Source organism: Octodon degus, unplaced genomic scaffold (assembly GCF_000260255.1).
Source record: "Octodon degus isolate 3935 unplaced genomic scaffold, OctDeg1.0 scaffold00005, whole genome shotgun sequence".
NCBI lineage: Eukaryota > Metazoa > Chordata > Mammalia > Rodentia > Octodontidae > Octodon > Octodon degus.
Window position 1 is genome coordinate 3,856,470 of NW_004524581.1, and position 21,980 is coordinate 3,878,449.

Consider the following 21,980-nt stretch of genomic DNA (forward strand, 5'->3'; position numbering starts at 1 on the left):
TCCTCAAGGCCAGCTACTGTGAGCCACATTCACATTCTATTATAGTGAAACAAATGCTTTCTTAACAGAAAAATGGTGTGGGTGTATTTTACCCTTGTAAAGCTCAGGTAAACACATGCAAAAACTGTTAGTGAACATTATATGGGCAAAAATACCTTTTGACACTTGGACAGCTGTACACACCTTGCCTTTTGTAGTAGCAAGTGGGCAATCACTAAGAATACTTTCCATATCCCCCAGGTGCAGCTATGGAAATGCCAGCTACTATTATGCTAAAGTACAGATTTATAGCACAAAAGTACAGCATAGGGCATTGCAACTCAACGTTACACACTTTGGCCGCTCATAGATATACTTCAGAAAAGCATTGACTCTCATGTCTGTAGAGGGAAGCAACAAGAAGAAAGACAGAAGGACAAGCCTCTGGAGTTGTGGATTTCACCACTGGTCAAAGTTGAGAACTAAATTTGGGGAAAAAACACTTCTATTAAAAAATGTATTCATCAGCTTTCCAGCCACTGAGCTCCAGTGCTCACAACTAATGGAGGGGAGGTGCGACATGCTCTTGTTTTTGCACCATGAGCTGTTTTAGTCCATTACTAGCGGGACCTAAGGCAGAGACAAGAGTCACCAAGGTGGAAGTGTGCATGCTGGGTTCATGGCAATGGGGAAGTAGCAAGGAGTACTGCAGCATGGAAGGGATAAAGGAAGAGAAACAGACTCCAAATCACACATCTGTGTCCTTCAGATACACCCAGAGAGGTGTTGCAACAATCCTTGTAGTCCATTCCCAAACCAGTTAAGCATACACTCCACAGTATTACATCAACATTTCTAAATCAAAGTATGAAAAGTAAGTTTATATTGTTAAGTGAAAGTGCTAATCTGATAGTTAATATCTTACAGTTTTATAGGCAAGTAGATATAATATCTAGCTGTGTGGTCACACACATATTGCAAAAGATATAACATGGAGGACTGGGGAGATGGCTCAGAGGAATAAGCATTTCCCTGGCAGGTGCAAGGGTCTGAGTACAAACCCCAATTCCACCAAAAAAAGAAAAAAGATATAACATGGATATTGTACCAATCATATTGTATTATACATAGTCATATCTGCTGTATTATTTGACTACTAAAATGGTAAATTAAAATTAATTTTATGCATCAAATCTGGATATTTTGTTTTAAACTCAAGGGAATATATATATATATATATGTATGAAGTTATACATTAAGTTAAACGTCATTTTTTTGTAAAACCTTTATCAAAGTATGTGAATAATTTTTATTTGTGGTATTTTAAGTGTCTTACTAGTATATTGTGTTCATGAGAACTTTGTCATCTGTCTCACAGTGCCGTGGATAATGTGCGGCCCAGCATTGAAAGACTAACGTTTAAACCTGATGAGGCATAAGCACTGCACTCCTGGGGCAAACTTAATCTTGTTTGTCATGAACTGAGGATGGTGAGGCATAAAAATTATCATCTAGGTGTCTCACATCAGGTAAGAGCTTTCATTACCCACAAAGCTCAAACAATAGTCTAGTAGACATGGTCTCATAAATTTTCTACAGAAATTAAGATAATATAATTTAGATAACATAAATGCTGTCCAATATAATTTTTCTTAGTTAAACACAAATGTCAAGATGTATGACTGTTGTCAATAGTTTGGAGAAATTTTGAAGATGAGTGTCAGCCGTACAGTCTTCAGGAAGGATATGATCCATGATTTCTTTGGACAGAGTCTACTAATTAATTTCTTAAAATAAGAAGTTTGCTTCTAAATATTATTTGAGGTGGTATATGACTTGTTTAATTATTATGTGGCTTATAAGATGTAAAGCAGTCATACCAATTTTGTGATGCCCTTACCTGTTAGACTTGACATGTGTGAAACTCAATAAATTCTCACATGAATAATACTGCCAGAATAATCTTTTACTTAGTGTGCATTTATGATATTGTAATATTATAAATTAGAAAAAATCCTTTCATGATGATCCAAAGGTAAAATTTTTTTTTAATTCAAAAGACATATACTGTTGTATGTCCAAAGATCAAAGGTAGGAATAAATAGCAAAAAGTAAATATAAATTTCTACCAAAAATAATCCTAAGATTTCAATTATTTACTTTGACTTTAATATTCAATATACTTTTACTTTTGATTTACTTTGCCACTGTTACATGCAATATGTTTTGATATAATTATTCCTAGTGATAGTTTAATTAATTGCGAAATAACGTACTTTTAGACTTGCATAAAAAAAACTTGCAAACTTGCAAACATTAGGAATTCCATAAAGACTGCAATGAACCAAAATAATCATGTTCTTAATATCAAGGGATACCGTGATATAGTCATCTCTTAAGTACATAATTATTCATGCTCATATAATTTTCTTTATCATGATAGTATTTGGATTGCATCAGGGAATACCAAACTTATTACTATCATTAAACAAAAAAATTAAGTAATTTGTTTTCAAGCACAAAAAATTTTTCTCCCAGAGATGATTTTCACGATATTTTCTTCTAATATCTGTGAAAGCAACTCTGATGTATCATGTAGCCATATGTTTCATAGCAAACATACATGACATGATTCATCCCAGGGACATATTATGAAGTGATTTGTATCATTATTGTGCATGTAATGACACTGTCATTTTTAAATGGCTCTAAAAGAATGTTAACATGTTCTTAAAATAGATAACGAAGAATTGCACTTTGGATTCTCCACCATCCACTCAGGTCTGGTGTTTCCTCCCTTCTTCTTCCCCTGCTGGCTTATAACATCTCGAGTAACTAATATGTTTTGACAACTGAATAAGACAACATTCTTATAGGCAACATCTTTCTTCCAGATATCCCTCTCTTAAAGCAAAACATGTGTCATTCAGTTTCAGTAGATAAGGCATTATGATTTCTGTCAAAGAACATGAACTTCTTCTTTAAAATTATTCATCAGTATGTTGTTATGAAATATGTTTCAGAAGTGAAAACAATCCCTCAGCACAGCAAATAATAACACAAACCTTTTAATACTTTCATTTAGGTACTTTTGTTAGGTATATAAAGTTAACAGTGGGAAAACACTTAAATTTCTGTTACAAATCAACTCATAGGGCCAGGGGAGATAACTCAGTAGAATAAGTGCTTGCCTGGAAAGTGCAAGGGCCTGAGTTCAATCTCTGGTACTTAAAAAAAAGAAAGAAAGAAAGAAAGAAAGAAAGAAAGAAAGAAAGAAGAAAAGAAAAGAAAAGAAAAGAAAAGAAAAGAAAAGAAAAGAAAAATCAACTCATAGAATCAAATAAACTTGAAAACAGGATAGAGCTAGTGTGATAATAACTAACTGTATCAACTTGAGTAAGAAACACATAACTAAATTCGATTAGCATAATTCTGCACATGGCTGAAGTGATTTACTTAAAATAGAAGGAAGTTACTCAAGGAAGTGCTCACTAGAGAAACAAATTAATTGCAAACTATATACATATATAAGAGTTACAAAATAGGCTTACAATGGCAGCCCACAGAATCTGGTATTGGAGAAGGCAAAAGAACTGTCTAGGTACTAGAGATGCAAAGATCCGGTCAGAGGTCTAAGGCCTAGAGTTCATGGCAGGGTCTCTTGCAAGTCCATATAAAGATGCTCCTGTCCTAGAAGCCATAAGGCATTGTCCAAGGTGCAGGTAAAGAACAGAGATTTTCGGAAGACATGGAGGTGAGCCTTTTTCTTCTATTCCCTGTTATTCCATTCAGGTGACGAGTCCACCAAGGTGGACCTTTTGTCTTCAGTCAATCCCTTTTGCCATGCCCAGAATGATGATCAAGTTCTGCATAAACAAGTGGAGAGCTGCAGTATTATAGCCCCTTTCAAGGACATCCCTGAAGAACAGCAGTGAAGGGAAACCACTTGAGGCAGTACACCTGGCGGTATGTTCTGCTTGGAAGGAAAAATGGCCAAATGTGTGACTGTTGACTAATTCATGAACTGTAGCCAGTGGGATGCATGGATGGGTAGGAACTTGGAAAAGGCATGATTGGACAACTGGTGACAAAATAGTTAGAGAGGAGGTATGTTTATAGAACTTTCCATCTGGGCAAGGAATACAATGATATATGCAACCCATTTAAGTTCTTACCAAAAAGTGATTTCAAGAGAAAGGGATTTTAGCAATCAAGAGGAAAGGATAATCTAATCTGTAGATAGCTGGTAGCCCTTTCTTCAGCCACCCCTGCCCTGGCCCCATTGGCTCCAGATCACAGTGGCCATGATAGCAGGAATGGAGACAGTGCAAGAGCTCGGAAACCTAGACAGCCACTCATCGAGACTGATCTGGCTACAACCACTGCGAAACGCCCAATATGAAAACAGCAGAGACAAGCACCAAGTTTCCAATATTGCATCATTCCCTGGGGTGATCAGCCTGCAACGTGGTGGCAGGTAGATGCTACTGGACCACGTCCATCATGGAAAGGACAGTGTTTGGATCTCACTGTCATAGACACTCATTCTGTGTACGGGTTTGCCTTCATTACATGTAATCCTTCAACCCAAACTATCATCCACAGATGCATAATGTGTTGTTCACCATCTTGGAATTCTATACAGCAATGTCTCTGACCAAAAATGTCATGTTATAGTCAGAGAGGTGAAATGATTAATCATACTCATGGAATTCTCTGGTGTTATCATGCTCCTCACCATCTTGAAGTGGTTGGATTGACAGAAAAATGGAATGGTCTTTTAAGGACAATTACAGGGCCAGCTAGTTGGCTATGTCTCAGAGGGCAAGGGTAAAGTTCTTCAAAAGACTGCACATGCTTTGAATCAGCATTTACCCTATGATACTCTTTTTCCATGGCCAGCATTCATGAGTCCAGGAAGCAGGGGTGGAAGTGGAAATGCTACCACTCAGCATTACCCCTTGAGATCCACTAGCAAGTTTTTTCTCCCTGTGTCCTAACCTCTTGCTATGCTGGACTAGAAGCCCTAATTCCAGACTAGGAAAGGATTGTACCAGCCAGCAAAACAATGATGCCACTGAGCTGGAAGCTAAACCTTTGCCTCGTCATTTTTGCCTCTCTTGCCTGTGAGTGAGCAAAATAAATGGGAAGAATATACTCCAACCTCAGGGGATCCTTTAGGGACCTCCCCAGTGTTATCATACCCTATTATAACAGGCCAATTAGAAACTACAACAATCCAATACCAATGGGTGATAAATGGTGCAGAACCTTCAGGAATGAAGGTATGAGTTATCACACTAGGGAAAGATTCAAAGCTTGCCGAGGTGCTTTTTGAAGGCCAAGGAAATGCAGAATGATTACTACAAGGTAGTTATAAATAACAGCTATGGGCCTATGATCAATTATGGAAGTGGGGAATGTAACTGTAATAGTCCTCTCCTAAAAGTCTTTCTATGTAATGTAATGCTGATAGACTTAACACTGGTTTTTAGGTATCCTTTGACCTTTGTAATAATGTTCAAGTTATAAAGTGATAGGAGTAAAAAAAATGTTAGGAGTGAGCATGATCCTGAGAAAATTTAATTCTATTTTGAGAAGGGAATTAATGTATTTCTGCTTGTATACAGGATTGCTTAATGTGTTTGGCTTAATTATGACTTTGCCTTTCTATGTGAAGACTATGGTGGCCTAAAGAAACATGTCTTGATGTTAAATTGACAAGGGGTAGATTGTGACAGCTAACTGATTGTGGTAACTTGAGTAAGAAACATCTAGATAAACTGCATCAGCATGGTTCTGGGTGTGGTTAAAGGGATTTACTGAAGACAGAAGACATATCCTGGCTAGGGTTGTCATCTCTTGGTACTAAAAAGAAACAAATAAGCAAGGCTCACTTCTGTTTCTCCAGAGAAGCTGCAGCCTTCACCTTTCCCTTGGACACTGTCTGCTGCCTCCCAGCACATGTCTGTCAGCTTCCACGACAGACCCTTCAGCTTCCTGACATACACCTGTGTGACACTCCACAGTGAGCTCCCGGCCTTTGAACTCTGACTGGCTCCTTCATGCCCCCACTACACAGGGCCTTGACACTGGTCCACACCTGACTCCATGGATGGCTTCTGTAAGCCTGCATTGTAAGTCCCTATGTATTTGTACTCCTTGTACTGAGTCTATTTCTCTAGTGAGCACTGACTGATAATGCTTGTAATTATCAATCTTACCCTTATTCGTTTAATATTCTCCCATTTTTCTTAGGATAAAACAAGAATTTTAAGACTATAATTACGACCCAGGTTATGACTGAGTCTTACTTGAAATCAGCGAGATTAATTGGCACAAGTCCAGCCCTGGATAACTTGAACCCTAATAAAATCTCCTTGAACTGTATTTAATCTCCAAAGACAATAACAAGCTCATGTAACATGATACAATGCCATCAAGTTTTTTAAACAATATATCCAATATCCTCAGTTGAAGTTTTTCATCTAAAATCATGCTTCATATGCAATACCTAAACCTCACTGATTCCCAACAATAGAATGATATTTTTATTTATGAGTATATAAAGCAGTTAGGGATTTGCTAGTTTTGATTTTTAGAGTGCAGTTTTCTCTTATGTTTATTCACTGGTCTTGTTCATCAGAGGCTCACAGCTTGGTCTGCTCTTCACTTTTTGAAATGCAGAGTCTTTAGGAAATTCATCTCCCAATAGGCTCCCAGGCTAATCTTTTTGTCCCACACTACTGTCCTCCATATTGCATTGACCAGACCAAGGTGCCTGAGCTAGCCCACTATCAGTCAGGCAGAAAGTAGGTAAATATTTGCTGACTATGAATAGATAAATAAATAAATGTTACAAGACAGTATAATAGTCTATTTAAAAGATATTCCTTGAGTTACATCAAAATGATTGCCTTGGTAGGAAAAGAAACTAGGAAAATACTAAGATGATTAAAAAGGATACTAATACTTTATAGATCTATTAACAATATGTACTCTAAAGTATTGATTATATCATCACAAAATAAATACCATTCAATATTTATTATATACATTTGCACCAATCTTTATCATGCAAGACATACTGTTTTTTTATTTTATTAATTTGATTGAGAAACAAATAGCAATGAGTTTCAAAACTGATTAGTAGGTCTTGCTTTATCTTGGTCTTAACCATCCAGCAGAAAAGTATAAAAACAAAGTATAAGAAGCAAAACTATATTAATATACTGAGCTGTAAAAGATTCAAGTCAACAACTTCTGACATTGTCAGTCTACAGATAATCCACTACTATTATGGACTACTGGACTATATTGGATTGTTTTGCTGAATGCAAGACATACTGAGTTAAGTAGTTATATAAATTTAAACTGTCATGTTTTGCAACTTTAGAATTTCCAATATAAGGCATTAGAGCTGGGGAGATAACTCACTGGCATAAGTGCCTGTCCGTAAAGTGCAAAGTCATGAGCTCAATCCCTAGTACCAAGGAGAAAAAAAGTAATTAGAAAATAAAAAATCAATTAAGGAAGAGAAAATGACCCCATCAAGAAGCTCTAAGAAAAAAAAATAATTACAATGTAGATGTATAATCAATTAAGAAAGGGCATGAGTTTGTTTCTAGAGTCAAGAAGGTTTTTGGATGAAATAACTGACTAAGCTAAGGTCTAAAGGATATAAGGTCTACAGATAGAAGAATTAGGTTCCCAATTTCAAGGGAAAACAGCATGTTGCAAAATCTGAGAGGCTACTTTTTAGTTGTGGGTATCAGTTTTGGCCCAGTCATGGGAAAGCTCACAACAAAGTATTATTGTTGCTTCCTTTTTCTCCATTTTCTTCGAATATCATTTTCTTATCTTCCATTCATTTTCTGTGTGTTCATCAAGTTATGCTGAGCTAGAAGTTTACAACACTTGTCACATTAAGTGATATTAACTTCAAGGCATTGGGCAGACGTGTTAGGCTTCAGCATAACAATGTTCTTTAATGTGAACTCTTTCTTGAGTTATTGTGGATTCCTTGATTCTGGTGAAGATGTATTGGTTCTCAGTGGAGAATGGGGGAGATGGGAAGAAAGAGGTGGATATGAAACCAAAAATTCCATGGCATACGACTAGCTTGATAGTGTTACTAAATAGAAACCTTAACACATGTCACCCAGTTATGCCATTGATGTTTCAAACACATCCTAAGAAGAGATCAAGCAAGGAAAGAAATTGTTAATATGATGGTTCTGAAGCCCAGTGCTTTCCTTATGCCCCATACACTAAACCTTCCACCAACTCATGCAGGGGTTACTGGGTCTGTGGTCTTTACAGCAATAGCAAGAGACTGTTAGTGAGCATGGGGAGGAGAAACTTAAAGCATTAGTGTAAGGGAATCCATTACCTTGCCTCTCATTGGGATAAAATGCCTGATGTCTGCAACTGAGCAGATGCAAGTGTTAGTTTGGCACTGATACTTTCAGAAGTATTGGTAAAGCATTGGTTTACTTAAAGGTACAAATATCATGGCTCAGAATGAAAGAATGGGTCAAGAGAAAGCTTTGTGCTTCCTTGGGAGAAGAGCCAGCAAAGAATATGAGGGACACAATCCCCAGAGGCATGGCCTTAGTGACCCACCTTCTCCAAAAAGACCCTGCACTGTAAGAGCAGATTCAGCTGTGAACATCAATGGATGAAGACACTGATAATTGTAGCACACCCATGATTGATCCCTTCTCTGCTCCAGGAGTCCCTTACACAATTTCCTAAGAATTCACATGGAAAGGCAAAGGGAAGGATCACCAACAATAGGCACAGAAGAGGGATCACAAGCAATAACCAAGAAACACAGCAGGGACATCATGAACAAGATCAGAGTAAATTCAAAAACAATGATAGTCAATGTTTATTCTATGGTACACACTACTCCACATAAGCGACAACTTTTAATTTTCATACCAACCTAAAGTGATAAGAAATTTTATTGTTGTAAAAACGTGATAAGAAATCTCTAAAAACCCTCTAAGTGCACATTACACTATCATTGACTACAAGTACAACATCATAATCCGGAATCTAGACTAACAAAAACAGTCAGATATCACTGAAAAGTGTGAAGACTTCACATGACCAATTCTCCAAGATATACAAATTTCCAATAGATATACGAAAACATGATCAATAATGCTAATCATCATGCAGTGAAAAATCAAAATCACAGTCTTTATCAGGTCACACCTGCTAGTATGGATATTGTTCTCTTTTCAAAAAGATAGGTATTACAGAGACTGGGTTTGTGGTGCCCTTCTGTAATCCCAGCTCTTGGGAGGTAATCCCAGCTCATCACCATGAGTCCAACCTAGTAGTGAGACCATGAATACCCTATAGACCCCTCCATAAAAATACCCAAAAAAGGGGTAGATATTATAAAGGACATTGAGAAACTGATATACTTTTACACTGTTGTTTGTATATAAAATGATGCTGCCACTGTGAGAAGCAATGTGATGGTTTGTCAACTACTAAGAATAGTACTATTATATGATCCCTTAGTACTAATGTTGGGGCTTATATAGAGAACTCTCCCCGAAGCCTCATGGGGTCAAGGTACAGAATTTCAAAGGTGGATGGATTAGGAAGTGGATTAATGGTGTGATATTGGGTCAGGGGTGTGGATAATAGGAGCCCCACCCTGAGCATGGGTGACATCACTGAATAGGTTTGCAGCCTTAATGGAATAGAGAGAGAGAAGCCAGGGCGGTTGTATTGTTCTCATGTTGCTCCATTGCTGCCCCTTCTGCCTTTGCTGCCTCGTGCCTTCTGTGCCAGGAGCTGTTGGTTCTGCCCTCTGCCACACAGCCCTGCGATGGAACCAGCTCATGATGGACCCAAGCCTCAAATGACTGTGAGCTTCAATAGACCTTTCTTTCTGAAAGAACAGAATCTCGCCCTCTGCAAATTTGTGATGAATCTTACAAACATTATGTTAGGTGGGGAAATAAATTTAGAAGAAAAAAATATTGTCTTCAATTATATGAGGAATTTAAAATAAGAAAAACTCTAAGAATCAGAGAGTGGAATGTTGGGGCAGGGAGAGAGGAATATGGATAGATGCTGCTCAGTTGTGCTATTTTTGTTTCTAATTTTCTAAACGCAAGAACTGAAGGGCAGAATGACTGTCTTGGTTACTTTTATCTCATTGCTGGGACAAAACATCCAACACCCAAAATTAAGAAATGAAGAGTTTATTGAGCTCACAGCTTATAGAGATTTCAGTCCATAATCTGCTATCTCCAATGCGGAGTGGCACATGGCAGAGGGCAGCAGTTCATGGTGGTAAAAAACAGCAAAGAACAAAGGCAAAAGGGAGGAGCGGCAGCAGCAGTGGCAGTGGTGAGCCTCCCTATTTTCCTCATATTTCCTACAGGCTATCTGCCTGAGGTGGTCGGCGCTCTCACACCCATAATCCCAGCAATACTCAGATCCATAATCCCAGCCTTGGATTATGAATTATTCACAAACTCTAGCACCACACGCCAGTGACTGCATGAGGCTTTGGGGGACATCTAGATACAAACAATAACAATGACCAAGTGAATTGACCAAGAACCCAGAGATAGGCAGCGTTAGGTTTTACTGAGCTCAGATATGATGGTCTTACTCCAGAGCTCACTCTGTTAAATCCACTTAAGACTTTCTAGAGCTGCTGAACATTTAAGTTTTTCTGTAAGGGGCTATCATATACTACATTTACTTAATATAGAAAAATAACAGCTGCTGTTTCCTGGTGTTCTCCCAGGACCTCATGCAGATTCAGGGTGTATGCTGCAAGAGTCAAGGATGTGATGCTGGGATTGATTCACTATGCTATGCTAAGATTCAGGGATCTTGGGAGTGAGTGCTACCTGCCCAAAAGGTGGTGTTCTGCATAAGATAAAGGGACTGAAAAGATCATTCCTTGTTGTTCATCACTCTTTGCTTTCTGCTTACTCTTGCCTTCCTGCTGAGGGCTGTTTCTCCTCCGAGATGCCCTGCTCCCATGCCATCCTGCCTTGGAGTCAGGCAATGAGGATCCAGAACCTCTATAGACGCTACTGGATCTACAGACTGTGAGCCTAATCAAGATTCCCTTCTCTGAAGCTTTTTACTCTTTAACTTCTGATACATCTCCAAACTTCCTGTTATATTCACTTTTCCCTTATGTCTGATTATGATCTTTTCTCTTAGAAGATGAATTTACTTTTAGTGCTTCAACTTTCTCTGAGGTGATTTTTTTTTCTCTAAAGTTTTAATCTGGTCATTTCTGTCTGATGCATTTCTGGTCATTTTAAAAGGCAGGCAAACAATCTGGGGAGGGGACAAAATAACTGTGGCACAACCGTATCTACCTGAGGAACACCTGATGGTGTCGTTGGCTTGTGAGAACATCGTGGTCTCATCCTCCTACATGCTTTTATTCTCCCTCAGAGTTAGTTTTCAGAAACTCCTTGTATTCACCAACCTATAACTTGGAACAAAACATGTGCTGTCCAGCATTGGTACTTCACTAGCTATGCACTGGTTTAGTTTCTCAATCTCTTGGTCAAGGCCTCAAGGTTGACTTTTTTTTTCCTATATAGTTGTACTTATATTTGATGCTATTTCTCATCTAATTTGTTCCAATATTTATCTCATTATCTCTCCCTAAATTAGCTTTCTAGGTGTGAAACATTATTTCTATCAAATATTGTTACAATTACCTTGATTACTAGTTATGAGCTCTGACTTATTTTGGATTATGCTTTTATTTTGCCTTTTATCTTCAGCCATGTATTCAAGCTATCCATACTTTTTATTGAATGACTTCCATTTCCTCCTTTTCTATTCCTCATCATTTTTTTTCATATTTAATGAAGCCACTAGTTCCCACTTGACTTTTGGATCTTACTCTTTTATCCAATAAAAATTGTGGATCATAGTGACCCATTTCTATAGGTAGAATAGTTTTTCTACTGCTCTGTTTAAGTCTTTAGTAACCTCACATGTTCTGGCTGAGAAAATAGGTTTCAAAAACCATATCTACTACACTTCCTGGTACAAATGAATTTCTCTAGTTTAAGTTCTTTCTTTTAAATAGTTGACAATTATTGAATCAGACAGTTCAAATCCTGTTATATAAATTCATGAACATATGAATGTTTTTGACTCTATAATTTTGGGACACATATCCTCTGCCAACTTTTTCTGCTGTCACTCAAATTAATTCCCTATATTTTAAGAAGCAGAATTTCTGTCTGGAATAGGACCAGAATATATCAAAACACATTCACTTCTCTATTCTCTGGATAATACCCTGATGTCTTTCAGAGACACTACTATGGCTTTACCTTGTTTCCAATCTGCCATAGTCTCATGTTTTCTCCGTCCATAACACATTTCCACACTCATCCCCACATACTATGAAATGCCTGGGGTGTGCTCGGCCTGTGTTTGATTTAAATTCACTGCTGAATTGTAGCAACGTTCACACCATCAAATAACTGGAAAGCGGGTTACAGTAGAATCAAGAGCTAACCGTGCCTGAGGTTAGATAGGGTGCAGGGCCAAGAAGTCAGAGGATAAAGACACAAGATTCACTGTCAGGGGATCTGTTTTGATTTCTTCTAAAAGTAAATTCAGAATAAATTATGCCATTTAAGCTGCAAAGAAAGCCTATGAGTAAGTCCCAAAGAAAACCTGTATTTATTTTACTCTATTACTTCAAAAACGTATGCTGTACTGTGACCCCAACTGAAGCTGTACTCTCATCAAAAGAAATGAAATGAAGATATGAATCATTGCTATATCATAGATTGTGGGAAACACTTTATACAGATTGAAACATTTTATATATATTTCCACTCGGCATAAGAGAAAGATATACCTTAAAACCTGGTAAGTATGGCAGTTTCTAAATTAGAAGAGCGATATTTATATCTGAGATGGCTAATTCTAATGTCAATCATGTGTGATATGAACATATAACCAAGTGACATAACAAAAATAAATATAGTATTATATAACATGTTATATATGCCACCAAAAGAATAAAGAAATAGGCATGATCCTTAAAATACTAGAGAAACCTTCTCTACCTCTCAATTATGCTTCTACTGTCTCATAAAACCTTCCCGTTTATACCTGCTTACTTTCAAATCTAATTATAATTCATTGTCATTTTAAAGATTAAGCCCCAACCCCTTCACAGTGTGCTTTCTTTCTAATTAAGGACTGGCGACCAAAGGGACTCAGACTGGGGCTCCATCATCTCACGCTTCACAAGCTGACATTCCCAGTGAAAACAGTGCCTGATTATTTCCTTATTTAGATTCGATGCAAACAAAAAAGAACTCCTGAGCTGCATACACTGCCCCTCCCCAGTCCCCTGGTCAGCAGTCATAGTTAGTGGTGCCGATCTGTAAAACCAGAGCTTTTGCTACTATGCTAGCAGTGACCTGAATCGGTACAACACACTATTACCAGCCAGTCTATGGTGAATAATAAAATATATATCTGCAGATATACTAAACAGAAATGACAGAGGTGAACCATGCAATCTAGAGATTAAAATAAAATTTTATAAAATTTCTGGCTGTAAAAAAAATTTAAAATATAAAATTTCTGGCTCTAAGTTTCCTTATGGCACAGAACACAAACAAGCAGCAATTATGGGTAAAAGCAAACATTGTTTTTCTTGTACTGCTGTGTTCTCCACTAATAAATTGTAACAATGACTGTGTGGAGGGTTAAGTATTTTGAGAAGTTAATCACCATTAACTGAGTCCATTGGTGCTACCATGACATTTTAATAAAATACAAGATATGCACCATAGAAAAGAGTAAAGGCTAGTCATTCTTTCATTCTCCAGATATTACTAAAGTGCATTTGTATGATTTATATGGCTGGTAAAGCTGTTTGTGAAAACATTCTGGAAATTATTCCTTCTTTAACATGTCTTGGGGCCAAGAAGATATCTCAGTAGAATAAGCACTTGCCTGGCAAGTGCAAGGGCCTGAGTTCAATCTCTGCTTCCTCTAAAACATAAAAATAAAAAAAAAAAACTGTCTTAACTCTAAAAAGGCAAAGTATCCAAATCATAATAGGAATAAAAAACCTCTTATACTTGCAACACATTTTTCTTTTATTTATTTATTTATTTATTTATTTATTTATTTTTATTTTTTTGGTATTTTAGGGAAGGATCTACAGAGTGTTCAGGGTCTCACTACTAGATCAGACTCAGTGATCCACCTGTTTACAGCCTCCCAAGAGCTGGGATTACAGGCCTAGTCTCAATTGCTGTCTCATGTGCCCCAGGGCAGGGCTGGCATGGAACACCCAGGGATCAAACCCCAAATTTTTGTTATATGTTTTCTGTTTTAAAAAGCATAGTGAGGATTCTTAATGTTCAGAAATTATTTTAAAACCAAGTCTACTGAAAACTTATGTAATATTTTATGATGCATTTATTTTATTTTATATTCAATATTAAATCATAGAAAAAATATTTCAAGGGCCAGCCAAATGGTTCAGCAGATTAAAGTCCCTGCCTAGACAGATGCCGTGGCATGCCATGCCAGCCCCACCCCTGGGTCGTGCTGAGACAGCAATCGAAACTTGGCATGGTGGCCCCTGCTTATAATCCAGTGTTTGGGAAGCTGTAAACAGGAGGGTCATTATGAGTTCAATCTATGCAGTGAGAAGACCCTATACATCTTGTACACCCTGTCCTAAAGAAAAAAGAAAAAAGAAAAAATATTTCAATGACTATATAATTTTCACAATGTTATGTATACAAATATAAAAGTCTGTCTAAATTACTGATGTTAAACATGTTCCAATTGCTCTTACTCAAACAAGAATGCAACAAATTTCTAAAATGCATTAATTGAAAATAACTGTCCGAGTGAGACAAGTAAGCCTTCATGGTTTACTAATACTTCCTTTACTGAAAATGTTCAAAAACGAATGCCATTCATTTATTTCAGGTGCTCTATATCTATTTGCTCATAGAGTATTCTAATTTGTCAAGCATTGCTCATAAATAGATCTCCTTTATAGAGGGCTCTGACCTGCTGTTACAGACAGAATAAAAATATGCAAATGCAAACTACACTTGCAATTTTGTCTTATGAAAGTTTCAAGTGACAAATCTCTGGTGGGGAGAAAGAAAAGGTTGGCAGTTTATAATGCCCCAAATGATCAGCCTTCCACTACTCAGGTCTCCTGTGAACTACAGAATGCCAATCCTGTCACAAAGGCAAGGAAGAGAATAAAGTCCTAACGGTTTTAGTTCAGTGGGCAGAAAAATCCCTGGTTCCTCCCCCTCCCCTGGAGCACTTTAGTTCTGTACAATATGCGTTTTATAATACTTAATTTATATTCAGCAATAATGCTCTCCAGCTTTCAGACCATCCTGTCTTATTTTCCTTTGATACTTTAAAAGTGTTTTATTGTTTCTGCTTTAAAAGATGGGGCCAATCTCTGTAAATGAAAAATAGTATTCTTTAACAGTCATAATACACAACATATGAGAGGTCAGAAGCTAGGCTAAACATAAATGCACATCACTTTGTTTAATTTTCAGCCTCAATTGCTCCAATGAAGTATTGGAGACATAAAAGGGCTGGGGAGATGGCTCAGTAAAATAAGCACTTGCTTGGCAAGCGCAAGGACCTGAGTTCAATCCCCAGAACCACAAAAAAATAAAATAAAATAAAATTTAAAAATAAATAAATAAAAAAGTATCAGTACTCTCGGGGGCCAGGGAGATGGCTCAGTAAAATAAGCACTTGTCTGACAAGCACAAGGACCTGAGTTCAATCCCCAGGACCACAAACAAACAAACAAATAACAGGACTCATTAAGTATCAGTACTCTTGGGGGCCAGGGAGATGGCTCAGTAGAATAAGTGCTTGCCTGGCAAGCACAAGGGCCTGAGTTCAAACCTTGGTCCTGCCAAATAATAAAAAATAAAAAAAAAAGAAAGAAAAGAATTGGGGACATGAAATTTCCTAGAATCATGTAAACTGAATTTCTTGGGATCAGGCACATTTTGCCAATACTGAAAAGGACAGAAATAACCATTAACTTATACACCTTTCAATTATATTTAAAACTTTCCTAGTAGATAAGCAAGTATCAGTCTCTGCTATAGAAATTTAAACTGTCACACATTTCACTTCCTGTCTAGGACTTATATCCTACTTTAGAAGAAAGATTATTAAGTAAACACAGTACAATAATAGACAGTTACAGCCTCAAGGACTGGATTACTTGGCAAGATTTCTCCTAAACACTTATTGAGTCTTTTATGGCACAGTCATAAAATAAGAATAAAAATAAAACATAATGTCGTTGAAAATAATGTCATATAATGCACAGCTTCTAAAGAAATTTCGAGAACTTGAGCTTTTCTTTTGGATTTGTACTTGTACAGCCAAATCGTGACTGTGCTTATTCAATGGACTCATTTACAAAAGTGATTCAAAAGCTCAATTATGAACTACATCGACACGAAAAGGTTGCTAATATTTCACGAGATGAAGCTGAATCTGAGAAATATGTATTGAAACAAGCGCAATCGCTATTTCAGCTGAATAATTTGCATTTACCTTTTCTCTAAAGTCATCATCATTGAAATGTTTAGATTTCGAATTTAAGACTGCTATTTTTATGTATGTATTTATTTTTTGTAAACGAGCTTTATGGAGTGAAAACAGAGACTTACAAATAAGTACTTTAACTTTCAAAAGCAGACCACAGACCACGCCGACCTCGCCTGCGCCAGTGATGTGGTGTAAGTCCCAAGTGAAAACTGTGGCAGAGCTCAGCAGCGCATGCTGTTTAATCACTCATCATTTATGCTGTTGGATTTAACATTGTCTTAAATTTTCTGTTAAACTTTCTTTTAGAGGACCAGCCAAATAGCTCGGTGGATTAAAGCTCCTGCAAGCAGGTGCAGGGGTTGGGGGTTCGACCCCTGAGCCTGCTGTGTCGGCCTCATTCCCAGGGCGCACTGAGATGACAATTGAGACTGGACGTGGTAGCCCATGCCTGTAATCTCAGCTCTTGAGTGGCTGTAAACCAGTCGCTCACTGAGTCTGATCTAGTAGTGAGACCCTGAACACTCTTTAGACCCTTCCCTAAAATGCAAAAAAAAAAAAATTGTTTTAGAAGTGAGTGGGTAAGATGTGTCTGTGGGCTGGCACGCCCCCCAGTGTGTTTGCTCACATTCTATAGACATTATAATATTCAGTTTTGTCTTTCCGTAGGATAGACAGTACCTTGAGATCAGTTTTTGGTCTCAAGGTACTGTATTCACAGTGAATAATAAGCAGTTGTTCAAAAAATTATGGCAAATAGGAAATGAATGAGTGTTTCTAGTTTTATTTTATGTATGTATGCATTTGGTACAGGGTCTCGCTACGCAGTTCAGACTCATAGTCATCCTCCTATTTTCAGCCTTCCCAGCACTGAGATTACAGCCTGACCATCATGCCCGGACTCGCCAGCTCAGCGCATCCTGGGGGCGGAGCCAGCCGAGCACGTGGGCCGAGGATTGAACCCAGGTACTTGCGCTAGCCGTGCGGGCATTTAGATGGTGGAGCTATCTCCCCGGCCGTCTAGTTTTAAACTATTTTGTACTGTGACTATGATTATCAATCAGTTCACATTAACTATCTTTATCTCAAGTGTATGATTGTTTTTCTTTTTTCCAGAAACGGGGATTGAACTCAGGCCTTTGCGCTTGAGAGCGAAGCGCTTATTCTACTGAGCCATCTCCCCAGCCCAGGGTATGAAATTTTGCCCATCACATTTCCCAGGAATCTAAATCTATTTCAGGGACATTTTTGCACTCATAGGCAACAGAAGTTCAGAAACAACAGATGTTGCTTTCACGTTAATATTGTCAGATTTCCAACCCTATAGCCACAGCCTGTAGATGCCCTATCCCAATTTTAGTTGAAAATGTTGTGACTACTGTTCCTGTTTTACCAAATGAAATGGTCATAGAAACACTGTTTGTACTAGCAATGGAAAACAGATTTTATACATCACTTAGAGGAGGAGACCAAGCTTTGGAGGGAGAGAGACGTAAAGGCGAACGGGGATGCACAAATAATGAGGACGCTTACTCGTGCTGACTCCACACCATGCGTACAATCATCGTCATCGTCACAAATGTGTCTGATTTAAAAAAACATTAAACGATGCAATTTTTATTACTTTTCAGAACAGGTTCATTTGAAAATTTTATTTGTCTAGAAACGATCAGGTACTCCACAGGGTAATGTGAGATTACTCACAATAAAGTGGAATCTTCACTATCTAGCTTGGAGGAGAATGAAGAATTTGTAGTGAGTATTCTAGATTCTTTCAGGAAGTACTTACGGAAAAGGAATATTACTTGGATTATTCATATATGAAGGTAATATTACTTTTTTGTTACTTTAAATGCAAAAGGAAAACACAGTTAAGGGACATTTATATCATTTCTGTCATAGTATTTTAGTAAAAATTCTGTCTCAAATGGTAATCTGGTCTATTTCAAGAGATACAGTTCTTCAGTTCTTTTCTTTCTTTTTTTGTATTTTAGGGAAGGGTCTACATGGTGTTCAGGATGTCACTACTAGATGAGACTCAGAGTGATCTGCCTGTTTACAGCCTTCCAAGACCTGGGATTACACATCACCACACCCAGTCTCAATTGTCCTCTCAGCATATCCTGGAGGCAGGACCCGAATGGCAGGCCTGGGGATCAAAACCCTGGCCCCGAGCCTGCTTGCTGGTGCTTTAATTCACTGAGCTATTTGGCTAGCCCTGAGATACAGTTCTGTATGATTTAAAAAAAAATTGTATGAATAATATTAAAAGGTAATACTGAGATTTTGGTTTCCTAAAATAAACACCTTCACACAAACTTTATGTTATGTGGTGATTTAAAGTTTGCTAATAAAAGGCTGTTTGTGTATGAAAACAAAGAAAATAAATAAGTAAAAACCTGTTGATACCAAACTAAGTCTATACTATTCTAAATAGAAGACTATCATTAATTACTGGCATTAGATCAATTAATAAAATAGTAAATTTTGAAAACTTTTTTTTTCATTTTTGAGATAGGGTCTCACTGTGCAGTTTGGGCTGGCCTTGTGCTCACTTTTGTAGCCCCCATGCATGTCTTAAACTGGCGGCTATTGCCCTGTCTCAGCCTCCCTGGCGTTATGATTACAGATAACCTTGGTCCTGGGACCGGCATGGCACGAGCTACTAGGGATTAAACTCAGGAAATTGCACTTTCCAGACAGGCGCATAAGCCACTGAGCTACGTCCTTAGCTCTTACAATTTGAGTTTTAACAGAAAGTCCTCGTCTAATTGCCTAAGTTTAACACTAATTATTTCAAATATGCTCTGTACCTGTCGATGCAACAGGCAAATCTATATAACTGACTGCAATTGACATACATACAGATCACCTTTGCTGTTTGGGGACCTGGGTCACTTACAAGAGTTAACAGTCTTTCTCTCTACAGCTCTAAGTACCAATCCACATCTTTTACTTACAGGTGGGTCTGCATCCTCAGCATAGACTGTAGTGATCGGAGTACCCTTGACTGCATCTGGAGCCACCATCCCTTTGTAGACTCGCTTGCTAAATACCGGAGGATAATCGTTCATGTCCTGTAGAACACAAGTAAGAGGTCAGTGCTTTGGCTGAAGCCAGGCTGAAGACAGCTTCCACATGGACTTCAGCTTTTCTCAGATACCTCCTTCACCCTCCACCCTTTCAGCCACTCGGGTCTGTTACTCTCACTCCTGACTGGAGCCCCACAGAAGTGTGCCACATCTCCTAGATAATATTCACGCGTGTGGTATCCATCGGAGGCCACCACACTGAGTGACCGTTCTCTCCCCAAACGATGCACCTTTCAGGGGCTGAAGTGATGCCTGGGGTTTTCTTTAATAGTGTTCTAAAAGTGCAATGTAAAATTCTAACTTGTTGAAAAGAAGGAAACAATTTCTTAAAGGTAAATTTAGGAGTAAGCAATGGCATTTTTTTGTGTTTTGTTGTTGCTCTTCAAAAATATCTTTTATGTTTCTGTAGCAATTATTTTTAATAGAATAATACTAATTAGAACATTTTGAATGTAAATTTTTATTGGCTGATACATTGTGTCCATTTACAAAGTTTGATCCAGCATCTCAGCATGAGTCCAGGGTCCTCACTTTGTAAACATCCTCATCCCTTATAAGAGAAAGCCAAGCATATATAGCTACTTTCTGTTAGTTCAATAAGAAGAAAGACTTAGACTCACAATGTTTAGACAAGATATCATATCTGCATCTTGTACTGTGAATATCTACTACAAAGACAACAATATGCAATATATTAATTATTGTAACTGTCGTACTAACCTGTTTTGAAACTGTTTCATTGCTATTTCTTTCTCAATAAAAATAATAATAATAAAGGAAGCCACAGTATAAGTGCTACACTCGCCCCAGGGTGTTAAGCATGATTGCACTGCAAGAGAGGAAAAGAGGCTTGCTCTCAGCCCTTTTGTTCTTGCTGCCTTTTCCGTCCTCTGCTGCCTTGACCTGTTGTCCCTCTACCACGTGCCACCCTGCCTGGAGCCAGCTGACTATGGATTGAAACCTCCCCAGACATGAACTAAATAAATAAGCCTTTCCTTCCTTGATATTGGGTGGCAGGTATTTTGTCCCAGGAACAAGAGAAAAGTAACTAACATAATTAGGACACTGTGAAATGTCCCTTAAGTGTTGTTTTTATTCTTATACATATTAAAAGATAAGAGGAAATTTTTCCTCTGGCAACAGTACAATAATTAATTTAAAGCTTATCTATACCTTTAGACAAAAGAACTGTTAATTTACTTAAAGATTTAATTAAAAGGAATTTATAGGAAATTATATTTCATTTAATTTTCACCATTGGGCGTACACATGTATGGTCACTTTTTAGCATCACTAGCTCGATATTTATTTATAAAGTACCTCCCTGTTTTATTGCCAGGTTTATGGATGGAGGTACTGTTGTCATCCCTGTACTCAAGTCATTAAACTGCCCTTTGAGCAGCAAAGATGAAAATCCACAAGGAGCATACTCACTTTGCCTAAATGAACTTAACTGTATGAACAGAGATGAAATAAGAAACTCTGTCCTCCGAGGGCAAGTTCATTCTTTTTCTAAAACATTTTATAATTTATTGAGAATCCCTTATCAGGGTTCTCTGTCAGTGTTATATCTTGTGCAGTACTTGTGGTATGGTTCTACAGTCTGTGATTAATTCCTGATTCAAGGCTGGAATTATGGGTGTAAGTACTACTGGGATGGCCAGTGTGAGTGCTTCACCCACCCTGGGGCAGGTAGCCTGAAGGCAATCTCAGGAAGGGAGAGAGCGGCTCTCTCTGGCCGTTGCTGCCAACGATCTTGCCATTTTGCTCTTGCTCTTAGCTGTTTTCTGCCACTGTGAACTGCTGCTCTCTGCCCTGTGCCACCCTGCCCTGGAGCCAGCCGAGTGTGGACTGAAGCCACCACTAACTGTGAGCTAAACAAACCTTTCCTTCCTTCATTTTGGGTGTTGGGTATTTTGTTCCAGCAACAAGAGAAAAGTAATGTTAATTAAAATAGATAAAATATTATTTTGTAATAATCATAATTTGCAGTGTTTCATGTAATTAAGTAGGTAATTTTAGTCAAAAATATTTAGATACAAAGCTAAAATTGCTAATTATCTATTCTCTGCTCACCCACCTCAATTACCTTTTCCTCATTTGTAACTAAACAACAACAAAAAAGAAACAAAACCTTCTGATACAGTCTTTGGTATTTATCCAGACACAACTTTCTGATACAGATAACTAACGAACCGTAAACCTCACTTTTTGGAGAAGAATCAGTATAATCATCTCATACTCTTAAAGAGCTTCTTTTTATGTTTCTAATAGACTTATGAGTTGTAAATATGAACA

At 37.8% G+C, this 21,980-nt stretch overlaps 1 protein-coding gene across 1 annotated transcript in view; it reads right to left on the reverse strand.

The window, feature by feature from the left end:
- Pcdh15 (protocadherin related 15) overlaps positions 1 to 21,980 on the reverse strand; it is a 689,792-nt gene that overhangs the window by 200,936 nt on the left and 466,876 nt on the right. Inside the window, exon 19 of the mRNA XM_023723273.1 lies at positions 19,551 to 19,667. Coding sequence (XP_023579041.1) covers positions 19,551 to 19,667 — 117 coding nt within the window. The remainder of the gene's footprint in view (positions 1 to 19,550; positions 19,668 to 21,980) is intronic.